We start from the raw sequence: 15,200 nt of genomic DNA, 5'->3' as shown, positions 1-15,200 counted from the left end.
ATTGCTCCTGTAAATCGCTCTGGAATAGAGCATCTGCTAAATGACTCAAATGTACAGTACCAGTCAAAAGTTTGGACACACCTACAAAGCTGGCATCGAGGCAAACGGTGGCCACCTTGAAGAATCTCAAATATATTTTGATTTGTTTAGCACTTTTTTGGTTACTACATGATTCCATATGTGTTATTTCATAGTTTCGATGTCTCCACTATTATTCTACAATGTAGAAAATAGTCAAAATGAAGAAAAACCCTGGAATGAGTAGGAGTTGTAAAACTTTTGACTGGTACTGTCAATGTAAAATGTAACGGCTTGTCATGAACACTTGGCTTTAGGGACGAATACTCACGGCTGGTATCCTTCTAGAGATTTCTGGATCTCCTGAAGCACCGCTGTAAGGAACAAACAGGTCAGACCACAGACACACAATGACAATTGACAGTTGCCATGAGTTAAGTTGGTTATGATGAAACGTGCGGTAGGGTGGTCGTGGGTTGCTATGTAACAGACAGAGCTGACAGTTAAAGTCGACACACTTGAATGCGGCTCAGCTGGTGAGATCATGGCAGTAGCAAACATGAAGGTTGCTGGTTCAATCCCCCGCAGTGATCACATCCTAAAACATTGCTGTTGGTTACGGTTTTGTTCTGCAGGCTACTCACTCTCGTCATTCAGCAAAGCATGCTCCATCACACGTCTAGCAGAGCCCTCTGTAAACAAACAGCACCACGCAGTCAGCACATCAAGACACGCAGATCGACAACCAGTGTGTGTGTGTGTGTGTGTGTACAAACTGTCATCTTAAACACACATGCAGCAAGCTGATCAACACACAGAACAAACAGACAGGCTGACAGCCTAACGGAAACCTTCCTACTGTTAGGCACAGACACATGCGCGATGCAGTACTAGTGACATAACTACAGCTAACATTATACTGTAGTTGTTTACATCTTACCCACGTCATCGGTGTCCCGCGTGGAATTTCTGGAATGACAGAAAAAAAAACACAGTTCAGTAAAACGTGAAAAGGTTAGTTGAGTGAAAAAGTCACAGTCAGAAAACACTGCTTCCAAAAGACGATAGGTAATAGCACTAAAGAGAAGCAGTGGGAGTGTACCTGTGCGCCACAGACGGCCCGTCAGGCTGCGCCCGAGGCAGGGTGGTGCTGGGTGTCTGGGAGGGCACCTCCACTAGAGACCGGGGCTCCACCACACAGCGAGCGGACAGAGAGAAACGCTCAAACTCAGACGGAGAGATCAGGTAGAAACCTGGAGAGGAGAAAGACGCTGAACACATGAAACGGAAAATGCTTGTGAGGTCAAATGTGTGGCTGTCTCTCTCTCGTCCTACCCTGTCCGTGTTTGGTGAAGACACAGGACGCGATGCCGCTGACGTCCTCTCTGCGGATACAGGGGTACTGGACCTGCAATTTCACCCCCGGCAACGACACCACGTGGAGGTCTCCCTGATTGGTCAGGACGGTGAGGCCGCTCTCACCATAGTCCTCCGAGCGGCTGCTGCCGAACCAGGCCACGCCCACCCTGCGCACGCGCGAACCATCGATGGCGGTGAGCTTTAACTTCATCTTAGCGCTCACCTTGGGCAGGGTGAACACCTGGAAACAGACAAACATTACATATTAATTTAAAAGTCTTGGAGGACAAAACATTCCGCGGTTCTTTCTCAACCTGTGGCCAAATAAAGTCCCCCCATCAGATGAGTGTGCGTGGGTAAGATGTGTGTGTTCTCACCTTAAACTGTTCCTCGGATATGACCAGTAGCTGGTGGCAGCCCTGCATGTCAGCTGAGCGGGCCAGGTCGTGGGCCACCTCCAGGGGCTCAGGCAGAGGGGAACCGTGGCCATCCAACACCACGATGCCCACTACTGGAGCACGGTGCATCAGCTGGATCTCCTTAGCTGAGAGAGATGGACGAGAGGAGAGGGTCGAAGGAGGCACGAGGGAGAGAGATGGACGAGAGGAGAGGGTCGACGGAGGCACGGGGGAGAGAGATGGACGAGAGGAGAGGGTCGAAGGAGGCACGAGGGAGAGAGATGGACGAGAGGAGAGGGTCGACGGAGGCACGAGGGAGAGAGATGGACGAGAGGAGGTCGAAGGAGGCACGAGGGAGAGAGATGGACGAGAGGGTCGACGGAGGCACGAGGGAGAGAAGATGGACGAGAGGGTCGACGAGAGGCACGAGGGAGAGAGATGGAACGAGGAAGGAGATCGACGGAGGCACGAGGGAGAGAGATGGACGAGGAGAGGGTCGACGGAGGCACGAGGGAGAGAGATGGACGAAGGGGAGAGGGTCGAAGGAGGCACGGGGAGAGAGATGGAACGAGAGGAGAGGGTCGACGGAGGCACGGGGGAGAGAGATGGACGAGAGGGTCGAAGGAGGCACGAGGGAGAGAGATGGACGAGAGGGTCGAAGGAGGCACGAGGGAGAGAGATGGACGAGAGGGTCGACGGAGGCACGAGAGAGAGAGATGGACTAGAGGAGAAAAAGGCATGGCTAAAAAGGCATGCTCTCACCAGGGTGGGCGGAGACGGGGTCCTCTGCTCTGCGTTCCACAGGCGGTAGGCGGAGCTGGTAGGCTAATACCGAGCCCCCATTGGTCCCTGCCCAGAGAGAGGGCGTGTGATGGGAGCCTATAGGAGGAGAGAGGAATGAGCAATATGAGACATCAAACATTAAATACCCAGGGGGCCGTGTGTGTGTGTGTGTGTGTGTGTGTGTGTGTGTATCTTACTGTCTGAGAGGAAGGTGTCAGCGAAGTACAGCGTGCGAACGAGGCCGGTGAAGGAGTCGTCTGAGGATCGAGCCTCTATCTTTCTCTGAACAGGAGCTAACTCCATCTCTGCTAGCTCAGCCTCCAGACGAGCATTGGCCTCCTGCACCTAGACAGAGCGACAGACAGAGAGACAGAGGAGCCTGTTTGAGACACTTCCTGGTCTTCAACAACTGTGATCTTTAGGAACTTGGTTCAATAAGGATTCATGCAGTCATGTTTTTTTTTTTTTTATTGTTGTTGTTGTTTACCTTGGCAGCGCTGTTGACGTGGTGTTTCCGTAAAGACACCCGGCTGCGTCTGATCCTCCTGAAGGACTGGCGGAGAGACTTCTTAATGCTCTTTACTCTGGACAGAGGCCCTTCCATAGCCAGCTGGTCACTGGGGTTCAGAGTACACCTACAGGAGAGGGTTAACACACAGTCGTCTAAATCCCATCTCTGCTGCCTGCCGTTATATGGAAGACAGACAGGCAGAAAGATGCAGAAACACTCACCTGACGAGGACGGTGTTTTTCTGCTGGTAGTCGTAGAGTCCGAAGCCGTGGCTGGTCCCAAAGGTCACTAGTTTCCACTCAGAGTGCAGGGTGAGGGCGGTGACCACGGCCGGAGGCTGACACTGGACCAGGGCAAAGGGCTGGAATCCTGGGGGGAACATCACCGGCTCCTCCTTCACCTCCAGACGCGTGTGGCCCTGATAGGGACAGATGGGTTACAGAGACGTTATAGAACGTTACCCGAAACGTTACACAATGTATTGATCACTCATTGTCTTTACGCTCACAGAAATCCAATTAAATCAAAGATTGTTATAACGTAATGTTGTTTACTTTCCAGCGGAAGCCCTCCTGTCCCTGTAACAGGTCAGCTACCGTGGCTTCCACCGTCTGTTCCGCTGTCTCATCATTCAGCTCTAACACCAGGATCTACAGAGGGAGACGTCAGACAGACAGTCACTGTTCTGTTGTTAATGACAGATAATAGAGAAGACTTCCCCCTGATGATCCAGTGCTCTATAAAGGATGGGAGACCACTTTCATTAGTTATCATATTACATTATAGGAGAGCTATGCAGACATGCAGACTGGGTCAGGAAAATGGGTCGTTCACTGAATGTGTGACTGTCCGTGAGCCAAAAAGCCCCAGGAAAAGATTGGCATGGGGAACGAAGACCTAGTGCCAAAGAAAGTTGGAAATGAAGACAACAGCAGCAGTAATGCCCAAATATGGCCACCAGAGGGAGTAGTGGTTGGTTTTCCCCTGGTCAACTCACCTGTCCAGCGGTGCCAGCTACAGTCAGGTAACCGCTGTATTTACACAGGTGGATCTTCTGAACGCCCAGGCGAGGGTCGTCACTGTACGGGTCAAAACAACCCACCTGGGGGGGGAAGAAAAGAGGCGAGAGGGACATATTTAATACATCATCTCAGGGTGTAATTCAGCTGGTTATTCAGTACACACATTTCCTCTAACAAACACACCTTCCTACAGGGACACCATTATGTTATTACACACACATCAGAAGGGTGGTAACTCTGGTTATTTATATATACACCCCCCCACCTTTCTGAAAGGTGGCCACTCTCCCTCCGTGCCCTGGTTCATGTTGTCATTGGGTTCTGCGTCAGTGAGGAACACCCCTGCCGTGCTCAGCTTGTACATGGGGTACAGACAGACTCCCGACGCGTCCCAGAAACGGACCGTACCGTCCTCGTGCCTGGGAGAGAGGGAGGGAGGATATTAGGACACGTTTGTGAGGATGAACATGACTTTAACCCTTTGAAACCCTGTTCCAGGTCTCCACATAGCAACATTTAACATTGATCCTAACTTGTATTGAAAAGAAACTGATGAGCTGTGAATGTCCACTGACCCTGTGAGAAGTAGGTCTCGCTGAGGAGCGTCGGGAGACAGGTTCTGTCCTCCTGTTATAGGCCACGGCTAGACAGAGTGAGAAAAGGGACGGGACGGGACGGGGGGACGGGGGTTCGAAAGCAGATGAGAGAAGAGAGAGAGAAGGGACGGGGGGGGGAGAAAGCAGATGAGAGAAGGAGAGAGAGAAGGGACGGGGGGGGGGAAAGCAGATGAGAGAAGGAGAGAGAGAAGGGACGGGGGGGGGGAGAAAGCAGATGAGCAGAAGGAGAGAGAGAAGGGACGGGGGGGGGAGAAAGCAGATGAGAGAAGGAGAGAGAGAAGGGACGGGGGGGGAGAAAGCAGATGAGAGAAGGAGAGAGAGAAGGGCGGGGGGGGAGAAAGCAGATGAGAGAAGGACGGGGGGAGAAAGCAGATGAGAGAAGAGGAGAGAGAGAAGGGACGGGGGAGAAAGCAGATGAGAGAAGGAGAGAGAGAGGGACGGGGGGGAGAGAGAGAGAAAGCAGATGAGAGAAGGAGAGGAGAAGGGACGGGGGGGGAGAAAGCAGATGAGAGAAGGAGAGAGAGAAGGGACGGGGGGAGAAAGCCAGATGAGAGAAGGGACGGGGGGGAGAAAGAGGATGAGAGAGATCAGTCAATTTGAGCTCCAATTCAGACTGATTTTCTGCTCAGGTGTTTGCATGGGTGCCTGTGTGTGTGGTGCAGGAACTTGCTTGGGTAGTGTGTGTGTCACCAACCTTCTTAGAGTAGTGTGTGTTCTGCAGTGCTCCGGCAGACAGGACCCTCTCCCACAGCTTCAGGGGTATAGCAGAGACGTGGTGGGAGCAGGTGATGGCCGAGCAGTGGAGAGGGACCAGGTACGGAGTCTGGATGACTGGCCACCCTTCAGTCTGAAGATCTATCACTACCAACTCCTCCTCTACTAGCACCACCAACGCACTGGGGTCGCCTGGAGAGAGGGAGAGGGGTTAGACTGGGTGGGTGTGTGTGTGTGTGTGTGTCTGTGTGTATCCCCCTGCCTTTCTACCTGTATGGTCTGGTCCGTCTCTGATGACAAAGAAGTCGATGATTCTGGAGGTGAAGTCCAGAGCCACGTGTGTTTTACTGTGGATCACACTGATACAGTGTCTGTCGCCGTAGCTGGCCCGGGGCATGCCGCCACTGAGGAACAGGAACGGAGGCCTGGACACACGGAGAAGACCAGATCTTTACACTTGGATTCATGTGGAACAGGTTGACGCAGCGAGAGGAAGGGGACACAGACAAAGGAAAGAAACTCACCCTTGTTCTGTAGGGAGCTGGATGATTTTAGAGATGGCCTTACAGGGGAAGTGGCCTACACAGGAGAGACAAACCGTCCAATCAATCAACTAACCCATTCAGCAATCAACCAATACCGTCCTCACCCCCGCTACTGTGTTCTGTGAGGTTCAACAGAGAGGAACAGGACATTGACCTGTGATGCTCCCTTACCATACGGTACTTCGGACTTCTCCTGTTCGCTTTGTGTCCCCTCCCCGGCCACCATCCAGCGACAGTAGCTCCCGTCACTATGGGAACTGAGAACATGGCCGCCGTCCTCCGTCCACCACACGCTCTCTAGTTGCTAGAGAGACACACAGCCAAACAGGAAGTCAAGTCCAGAGCCCTCGAGACCCAGACACCAACACAGAGACTCACACTGTACCTGAGTAGCGGGGATGTGTTTGACGGCTGATTGGCGCTCCAGGTCCCAGATGACCATCATGCCTCGTCCGTAGCCAATCAGAACCTGGCGTGGGTTGACAGGATTCTCTTGTAAGGACTCGACATGCTCCAAGCTCCTACGACCTCCATAGTCCTCTGGTAAACTACAGAGGGAGGGAACGACAGGGTTGGGTTTTAGCATCATTATGGGTAGCCTAGTGGTTAGAGCGTTGGACTAGTAACCGAAAGGTTGTTGGATCGAATCCCCGAGCTGACAAGGTAAAAATCTTCCGTTCTGCCCCTGAACAAGGCAGTTAACCCACTGTTCCCCAGGTAGGCCGTCATTGTAAATAAGAATTTGTTCTTAACTGAACTGTCTAGTTAAATAAATAAAAAAATATGGATCAACTATGGTTGTGTACGTGTGTGAGAGAGAATGTCTGCGAGGTATTCACATGAATCAACAGCAGATTCCATCTGTTTAGGGGACAAATATGTCCAACTCAGAGAGCCAATAAAAAGGCTGTGTGTGTGTGTGTGTGTGTGTGTGTGTGTGTGTGTGTGTGTGTGTGTGTGTGTGTGTGTGTACCTGTTGGTGACATTCTCCAGGCTAATGTTCCTCTCCTCTAGTTCTCTGAAGCCCGGTACCTCCACTACGAACACGTGTCCCCCCTCTGTTCCCAGAAACAACAGGTCCCCAGAGGAGTGGGTCAGCACCGCCGTCACACGAGTCACACTGGGAGGAGCCCTGACGGAGGGAACGAGAGATGGGTACAGTTAACAGGTTGAATCTGTCAAAGACCAAGTTAAAATAGTCTGGGCAACTGGGGGAGGTTGAGGCAAAAATAAAATATATATAAAGGGTATTACAGTAAGAAGACAGAAGAAATAGGACCGTAAAATAAGATATTTAAAACTACTCCCTCAGAGACACTATGGAGAGGTATGATAAAACAATGAGAGCCAAATGACCTGCTCTAAAGCGCAGGAGTATGAAGAACAATGTTGTTATAATGGAACTAAAGGAGGATGAAACAAAAGCGATCAGTCAACGGAGGAAAAAGTCAAGGAGTTCATGAAACGCAAACTCAAGATGACAGACAGGTGGATACAACTGGCTGACCGTTTGAGTGGCAGAGGGGAGGGAAGGCCCAGTCCCATAGTAGCTATGCTAACTCACTCCCAAATGAAGAGAGCCTCGTTTCAACAGGGTAGGGAGCTGAAGAACACACCCCCTTCTCTATTAATGAACAATTTCTCCATGAAATAGTGGAGACGACGACGTGCCCAGTACCCCACTTTAAAAAGGCTCCGAGCAGAGAAGCAGAATGTTCATGGAGTGGTCGATAAACTGTAGGTAAACAACCAAATGTTCAAGGACAGGAAGAGTCCAACGTGGCTGTGAGTGACATCTACATCCTGTTGAAGTAGTGCCCCATAAAACACTACCACATTACAATCATGGATTCATTTTTACAATTGTTTTACATTTATATGCATGGACTTGTTTTATTAATGCATTACGGAACCATGGACTTTACAATGAGGTTGGACATATGGGAAAGCGAATTGAGCATGACGGACTTATTCTTTTTAAAATGTTATTTCGGCAATACGTAACTTTGGACTATATGGACTTAAAAATATGATTTTGATTCAGGGAAAGCAAAGAAGGGGTAAGGCTGACTTTTTTAATGAATTGAATTTGTAGATTGCACAGGCAGTATATTAGAAATACCAAGATCGTTTTTTTTGTTTGATATGGCCTAATTGTAGAGATTGGATATATTATGATTATATTATGGCCAATTTTGGCAGATGTGAATCGGAACTAAAATAATTTAAGATAATGTAATAAATATAAAGCATCCCGAGTGGGCACTGCATTGCGTTGCTAGAGCCTTCACTACAGACCCGGGTTTGATCCCAGCTGTATCCCTTTATGGGTAGTGTGATGCGTAACATTTTTACTGGCAATCATTATTGGCTGTTAAAAAGGAACATCCATTCTGTTGGAATATAACAGGACATAATAAGGATATGAAATACACTGTTCAAAAAAATAAAGGGAACACTTAAACAACACAATGTAACTCCAAGTCAATCACACTTCTGTGAAATCAAACTGTCCACTTAGGAAGCAACACTGATTGACAATAAATTTCACATGCTGTTGTGCAAATGGAATAGACAAAAGGTGGAAATTATAGGCAATTAGCAAGACACCCCCAATAAAGGAGTGGTTCTGCAGGTGGTGACCACAGACCACTTCTCAGTTCCTATGCTTCCTGGCTGATGTTTTGGTCACTTTTGAATGCTGGCGGTGCTCTCACTCTAGTGGTAGCATGAGACGGAGTCTACAACCCACACAAGTGGCTCAGGTAGTGCAGRTCATCCAGGATGGCACATCAATGCGAGCTGTGGCAAGAAGGTTTGCTGTGTCTGTCAGSGTAGTGTCCAGAGCATGGAGGCGCTACCAGGAGACAGGCCAGTACATCAGGAGACGTGGAGGAGGCCGTAGGAGGGCAACAACCCAGCAGCAGGACCGCTACCTGCGCCTTTGTGCAAGGAGGTGCACTGCCAGAGCCCTGCAAAATGACCTCCAGCAGGCCACAAACATTTCTGCTTTGTCATTACGGGGTATTGTGTGTAGATTGATAAGGAGAAGAAAACAACTTAATACATTTTAGAATAAGGCTGTAACCTAACAAAATGTGGAAAAAGGTCAAAGGGTCTGAATATGTTCAGAATGTACTGTATATGGGGCATACAACAATCTCAGCTCAGTAGATTTTGCTGATAAGAGACAGAATCACGAGATTATTTATTCTGGTATTGCCCCTATGTAGCTTGTTTCTGGTCACAGGTTCAGGAATGGTATAAATAAATAAAAAATTAAAATCACAAAAAAAAAACACTACATTCAATTAAAATGAACCTTACAAATAGCAGTGTCGGGCGATTTGGAAAGACATAGTCAAATCAATCAATAATATAATAATACTCGTAGGAAAGGTTATCATCTTTAGCTCACAGTCTGTGGATACGATTAAAAAGGCTCCAAACTCATGCTAAACATCAAGGAACAATTGAAATATATGGCACATGGAACCCAAACGAGGTCTATGGTGATAGGTGGGATGGGCTGAGAGGTGGGATTAAAGAGCTCATGTTCGGTAGAGTATTATTGTGCTGCGATTGCTGTATAGAAAAAGTAACACGTATGTAAAAATGGACGTATATGTAGCAGAAAAGCATTACAAACTAAAAACAGGTGTGTCCTCCGAAGAAGTCGGGGTGGTGGATGGGTTAGTTAAACTAAAAATAGACTATTTAAGGTGCATACGTGTTTGTCATTGAACGTGTGCATGTCACCATTTTCAATCCGAGTTCTGTGCCTCTCAGTGCGTCTCTTACCATGGCGATCCAACGAGTGTGTGAGAGAAATCAAGTCAGGAAGTGGTGGGGTGTATGTAGTGTGTGTCTCACCCCGGGGGTCCAGTAAGTGTGAAGCGTCCTATCTCCAGCAGCTCAGAGACTCCTTGGTGAGCTCTGAGGGTCCACATGTGGAGACTGTTGTCATCCAACAGAGTCACCAAGTCAACCTATTCAACACAGACCAACAAGGGACGTTGGCCACAGCTTTACTACTAACATTTCCTGCAATGTCAATAGGACCAGTAATGGGAGCACATAGCTATCACATACAGAACATTTTATAGAACTTTAAAAAGTTAGGAGCACAATATAAAGCCTAGGAGCACCAGAAAAGCTGTGTAATTGATTGAGATTTAGCATAATCAGGCCTATATGAATTCTAGTTACTTTTGAAGCAAGTAGTGCTATAAAGACATTTGATTATTAGAAAAAGCTGAAATGTTGAAAGAAAAACCAGTCAATGATACAAGTCATCTGTGGAATATCGGTTTCTACATCCATACTACCTAGTGACATGCATGACATTGAACATTCTACACCGTCTCAAGTTAGTGAGTGACGACATGCCGACGGGTTGCCACAGTGACGACGGGTTGCCACAGCACTCTTCAGGCCTGTACAGTAGGTGTGTGTGTGGAGCAGCCACTCACCTGCTGTGGTAAGAAGTGGACCTGTGTGACGGCAGCATTCTCATCATGTAGACCCATGAACTCTACACCTGGAGCCCCATAACTGACCTCGGGTTAAAGAACACACACACGAAACATGCCCCCCCCCACACACATACACCTGAACCATGCCCACCACCACTGAAGCATGCCCCCCCCACACACACCTGAAGCATGCCCCCCCCCCACACACTGAAGCTGCCCCCCCAACACACCTGAAGCATGCCCCCCCCACACACACTGCAAGCACGCCCCCCCCCCACACACACACACACCTGAAGCATTCATACTTACACACGTGTTTCCTTTACTACACTGTATTGAAAGGGTCCACATGCATCTAGAGAAAGAGATGGGCTGTTCTGGCTGCCCTGCCATTGGCTAATATTACATTTATTCATAGAATTTGTTTTGTGTTAGAACCGAACAATGTGCCCCATTGTGTGACTGGAGAGTTATAATGACGGGTTATCGTAGGGAATGAATGGGGATAGCGTGCCGACTGGTTCTACACGGTCAATGAGCACGATTGTGTCAGATGAATCAAATCGCACTAAAAACAGAGACACAGAAACACACCACTGTGCCTGTCTGGTACAGTCAGGGCTGAGCAATAGCCTGGAAAAATAACTCCACACAAATACACACTAACCACAGACAGCTAAAGCAGAGGGTAACGGAGACAAACTGGGTCAAAAATGTTGACGCTTAAATGTTGCACTCTTACACAGACATCCATCCATCCATCCATCCATCCATCCATCCATCCATCCATCCATCCATCCATCCATCCATCCATCCAGCACTCTCCCTCTGAGTGTCTATTGAAGGATACAGTTTGATGGCGCCGGAGCGTGTGCCGATGGCCAGGAGCTGTAGACTGGGACTGAAGACCAGAGCACTGGGCTGGTGGGGAAAACCATGCTCCACCGTCTATGGGGGAGAGGGAGAGAGGGGGGGAGAGAGAGAGGGGCGAGAGAAGAGAAAGGAGAGAAAAAAGGAGGGGGAAATAGCAAGAAAGAGGAGAGAAAATTAGAGGGGGAGAGAGAGGAAAGTGAGGAGAGGGAGAGAGAAATCTATTGGGTGAAATACCATCACAGCAGAAAGATGTGACCTGTTGCCAGAGAAGAGCAACCACCATTTTATACACAAGCCATATTTATGTTTAGTTATTTCCCCTTTTGTACTTCAACAATTTGCACATTGTTACAACACTGTATATAGCCATAATATGACAATAGAAATGTCTATTCCTTTTACATTTTTGTGAGTGTAATCTTTACTGGTTATTTAGGATTGTTTATTTCACTTGCTTTGGCAATGTTAACATATGTTTCCCATGTAAATAAAGCCCTTTGAATTGAGAGAAGTTATAGAAACTGGCAGGACAAATCAACTGACAATTGTCTGGAATTGGGACCATAACCTTATTGTAGAGATCAGAGATCAGATTGACTCTGTTCCGGCTCTTACCTTGTTGAACCCATAGAGCTCCTGTTTGATCCGATCTCTGTGGGACTCCTGTCCATGTCTCCTAAACCTCTTCATTCTCACTGGAATCTGAGGAGCACACAGGCTCAACCACTACACCGCTACAGAGGGAGAGAGGGAAGGCAGAGTGAGAGGGACAGAGATTAGAGGTATAAAGGGAAGTATAATAGCCTAGCAGACAACAGTCTCCACTCCCCATCTGAGGAACGTGGACGAGAGATAAAGAGAACATAACACTTCCTGGAGGGAAAAAAAAGTAACTAAGGAAACAGCAACGAGGAAGTGAAGACTAACAGCTGGGGCAGAAAACTAAACAGGGGCTCCTGGAAAAACATGGCTCAGGTGGTGTGTGTAGGCCACTGACAGAGATGAGAGAAAGGAATTCCACAGACGGAGCATGGCCTACTCTCCTGATCGCTCTGTGGTCCACACACACCGCCTCCTACACTGCCTGAGGGGGAAGGGCTAGACACAGACAAGAGCTAGAGGTCAGGGAGAGACCATCGTTCTGCAACACACAGACAAGAGGTTTCATCAGATAGAAAGAGGAAAAGAGAAAAGAGTCATTCTTTTCTATATGAATAACATTTGCAGAACGTTTAGGGCGTAACGAACCATGACCCGATCACAACCCTTTGAAAGCAAAACTCCTGTAGACAGTTTAAACCGCTGGACCTCATTGTGCCGGGAAGAGAAAGAAAGAGTATTGACAGCTTTCTCTTAATCTCGACACATACCACTACATTTCCTAAGCCCCATGGCGTGAAGGAGAGGCTATACGCACAGGTTGGTCAGACCATACTTCAGAGGTCTAATGTCTCCGTCTAGTGGTCTGACTGAACTCAACCCAGTGGCCTAATGTCTTCGTCTAGTGGTCTGACTGAACTCAACCCAGAGGTCTAATGTCTCCGTCTAGTGGTCTGACTGAACTCAACCCAGTGGTCTAATGTCTTCCGTCTAGTGGTCTGACTGAACTCAACCCAGGAGGTCCTAAATGTCTTCGTCTAGTGGTCTGACTGAACTCAACCCAGAGGTCTAATGTCTTCGTCTAGTGGTCGACTGAACTCAACCAGTGGTCTAATGTCTTAATCTAGTGGTCTGACTGAACTCAACCCAGAGGTCTAATGTCTTCGTCTAGTGGTCTGACTGAACTCAACCCAGAGGTCTAAGGCTCAGAGAGTCTAGTGGTCTGACTGAACTCAACCTCAAAGCTGTGTCTCCCTGGGTGACGACAAGAATGTCCCCCTCAAAAGACCCATAAAAAAAACTACACAAAACAGGCTAGTATTTCAGGTCTGTATGACAATCAAGTTTTTAAATAAAATGAGAAAACTAGACTTACAGAAAAATGACAAATGATAATATTGTAGACTGGGATTAAAGTTATTTTCCGTCTTGGCCGACTCGGCCATCTCATTTTGAGTCGAGACGAGAGACATACTTTTGATATTATTAACACCCTGATATCAGCTGCAGAACGCTGTTAGTCATTAGGCATGTGAGGGATTATGGGATAGTGGAGGCCTGACTCACACCCTCACTAAGTAAACTTCCTCATTTGGATCCTGCAGACGCAGTGGGATGAAGAAGTGGTGCGTTTAAGGATTTGGGGAGGGTAGGCTAAACTGAGCCAGGATCTGTATCAAAGAAATAGGCTACATTGATTCATTTGAATAGAAGAGAGGCGATGCTTTAACATGGAATGACTATGATTCCATGTTACATTTTGTGTAGAATTTGCAAGGACCACGTGCGTTCTAGTTCTACCGGCTATTCTGTTCCTCTGCGTGTTCACCAGTAGAGCAGCAGGGCCAGCAGGATCTCCTAACGTAGGCTGGGTGGAAAAGCAGGACCTTGGTTTCAGCATATGACCACCACCTTGGTCAGTCACCCCCTATAGCGGTGCTTAGGCTGATGCCAACAGACTCAAGGGAGGACATACCCTACATCACCAGAAGAAAACACTCGCCAACTACATGGTGAATAACTTTAGGCTTTCAACCAGTGTGACGGCAAGGCCTACCCAGTAATTAAACACTAGTTGTAGCAAAGCAGTCGGTACCGTTTAAAATGAGGGAGGACCATTCTTATTTTTATGACCATGGCAGAATATTACAGCCTATTCCATTCACTTAACGTCAATAGGTTTAGGCTACTACATGATACTAGATTTTCCCTATACCCACCATGAGGTTGCTACAACCTAGCCTATGGAAGGGGGTGTATTGAAGTCAATGTACCTAGAGGACAGAAGCTAGCTGTCCTCCGGCTACACCATGGTGCTACCCTACAGAGTGCTGTTGAAGCTACTGTAGACCATTGCAAAACAGTGTGTTGAGTATAGTTTTATCTAAAAGGGATAGCTTTCAAACAATGTGGTAAACTGAAAATGAGTGACTTCTTCAAGGCTACAGTATAGATACAGGAATCATGTACACGTCAGTCACACATGACATATCCCAACAGACCTACACTTCCACTCACATCACTGTAGACAGTATACTGGCCGTCAGGGGGAAGTATCTGTTCGTTACAAGGTCAGGGCCACTAAGTAGGAAACATCCCCGTTGTCAGTGAGTGGACAACAAAGTCATTCTATTAGACTAACAGTGAAATCAGACATGGATTTTCCCAGGAATTCCTGATGGACAGTGCAAATGGAAATGCGTTGAGAAATAGGTACACAGACAGGCGTGTCACATAGTCACACACAGAGCAACTCTCTGCCAGGGCTGCTACGCATTTAGTCACTATTTGATTATCATCATCATCAGCGTTGTAGAAGAGCAAGGCAGGGTAATACGGCAGGGTTCTCCAGACGGGGGGGGTACACTGCCTGCCCTCCAGGACATCTACAGCCTCCGGTGTCACAGGAAGACCAAGAAGATCAGCCACCTGAGCCACGGCCTGTTCACCCTGCTACCCTCTTGAAGGGGAGACAGTACAGGTGCATCAAAGCTGGGACCGAGAGACTTCAGCTTCTATCACCAGGCCATCAGACTGTTAAACAGTCACCTCTAGCTGGCCTCTGCCCAGTACCCTGCCCTGAACCTTAGTGTTCTAGCCAGCTACCAGCTGGTACTCTAGTCTCTAAGGTACAGGGCACTTTGCCCTATGTACATAGTTATTGAACACTGGCCACTTGTTTACATACCATTTCACCCAATGTACTTGTATATACTGTATTCTAGTCATGGCTCATCCTATATAAACAGATTTTTGTATTTTTCTGGATTGTGTGTGTAGTTTTTT

At 48.0% G+C, this 15,200-nt stretch overlaps 1 protein-coding gene across 2 annotated transcripts in view; it reads right to left on the bottom strand.

Annotated features, from left to right (window-relative positions):
• LOC112073267 (LLGL scribble cell polarity complex component 2) overlaps positions 1-15,200 on the bottom strand; it is a 32,752-nt gene that overhangs the window by 6,765 nt on the left and 10,787 nt on the right. Inside the window, exons 2-25 of one of the 2 annotated variants that reach the window (XM_024140597.2) lie at positions 11,931-12,049; positions 11,293-11,390; positions 10,440-10,521; positions 9,841-9,956; positions 6,941-7,099; positions 6,353-6,515; positions 6,139-6,271; positions 5,947-6,001; positions 5,693-5,847; positions 5,403-5,614; positions 4,667-4,734; positions 4,357-4,510; positions 4,067-4,171; positions 3,624-3,719; positions 3,291-3,487; positions 3,046-3,193; positions 2,756-2,903; positions 2,538-2,654; positions 1,755-1,921; positions 1,354-1,618; positions 1,121-1,271; positions 959-987; positions 663-710; positions 350-392 (exon numbers count right to left, since the gene is read on the bottom strand). In XM_024140597.2, coding sequence (XP_023996365.1) covers positions 350-392; positions 663-710; positions 959-987; positions 1,121-1,271; positions 1,354-1,618; positions 1,755-1,921; positions 2,538-2,654; positions 2,756-2,903; positions 3,046-3,193; positions 3,291-3,487; positions 3,624-3,719; positions 4,067-4,171; positions 4,357-4,510; positions 4,667-4,734; positions 5,403-5,614; positions 5,693-5,847; positions 5,947-6,001; positions 6,139-6,271; positions 6,353-6,515; positions 6,941-7,099; positions 9,841-9,956; positions 10,440-10,521; positions 11,293-11,390; positions 11,931-12,005 — 2,984 coding nt within the window. In that variant the 5' untranslated portion in view covers positions 12,006-12,049. The remainder of the gene's footprint in view (positions 1-349; positions 393-662; positions 711-958; positions 988-1,120; positions 1,272-1,353; positions 1,619-1,754; positions 1,922-2,537; positions 2,655-2,755; positions 2,904-3,045; positions 3,194-3,290; positions 3,488-3,623; positions 3,720-4,066; positions 4,172-4,356; positions 4,511-4,666; positions 4,735-5,402; positions 5,615-5,692; positions 5,848-5,946; positions 6,002-6,138; positions 6,272-6,352; positions 6,516-6,940; positions 7,100-9,840; positions 9,957-10,439; positions 10,522-11,292; positions 11,391-11,930; positions 12,050-15,200) is intronic. The other variant, XM_024140598.2, reaches the window with a different exon arrangement.

This window comes from Salvelinus sp. IW2-2015, unplaced genomic scaffold (assembly GCF_002910315.2).
Source record: "Salvelinus sp. IW2-2015 unplaced genomic scaffold, ASM291031v2 Un_scaffold2203, whole genome shotgun sequence".
Classification (NCBI taxonomy): Eukaryota; Metazoa; Chordata; class Actinopteri; order Salmoniformes; family Salmonidae; genus Salvelinus; species Salvelinus sp. IW2-2015.
This window is presented reverse-complemented; position numbering and strand designations above follow the sequence as displayed.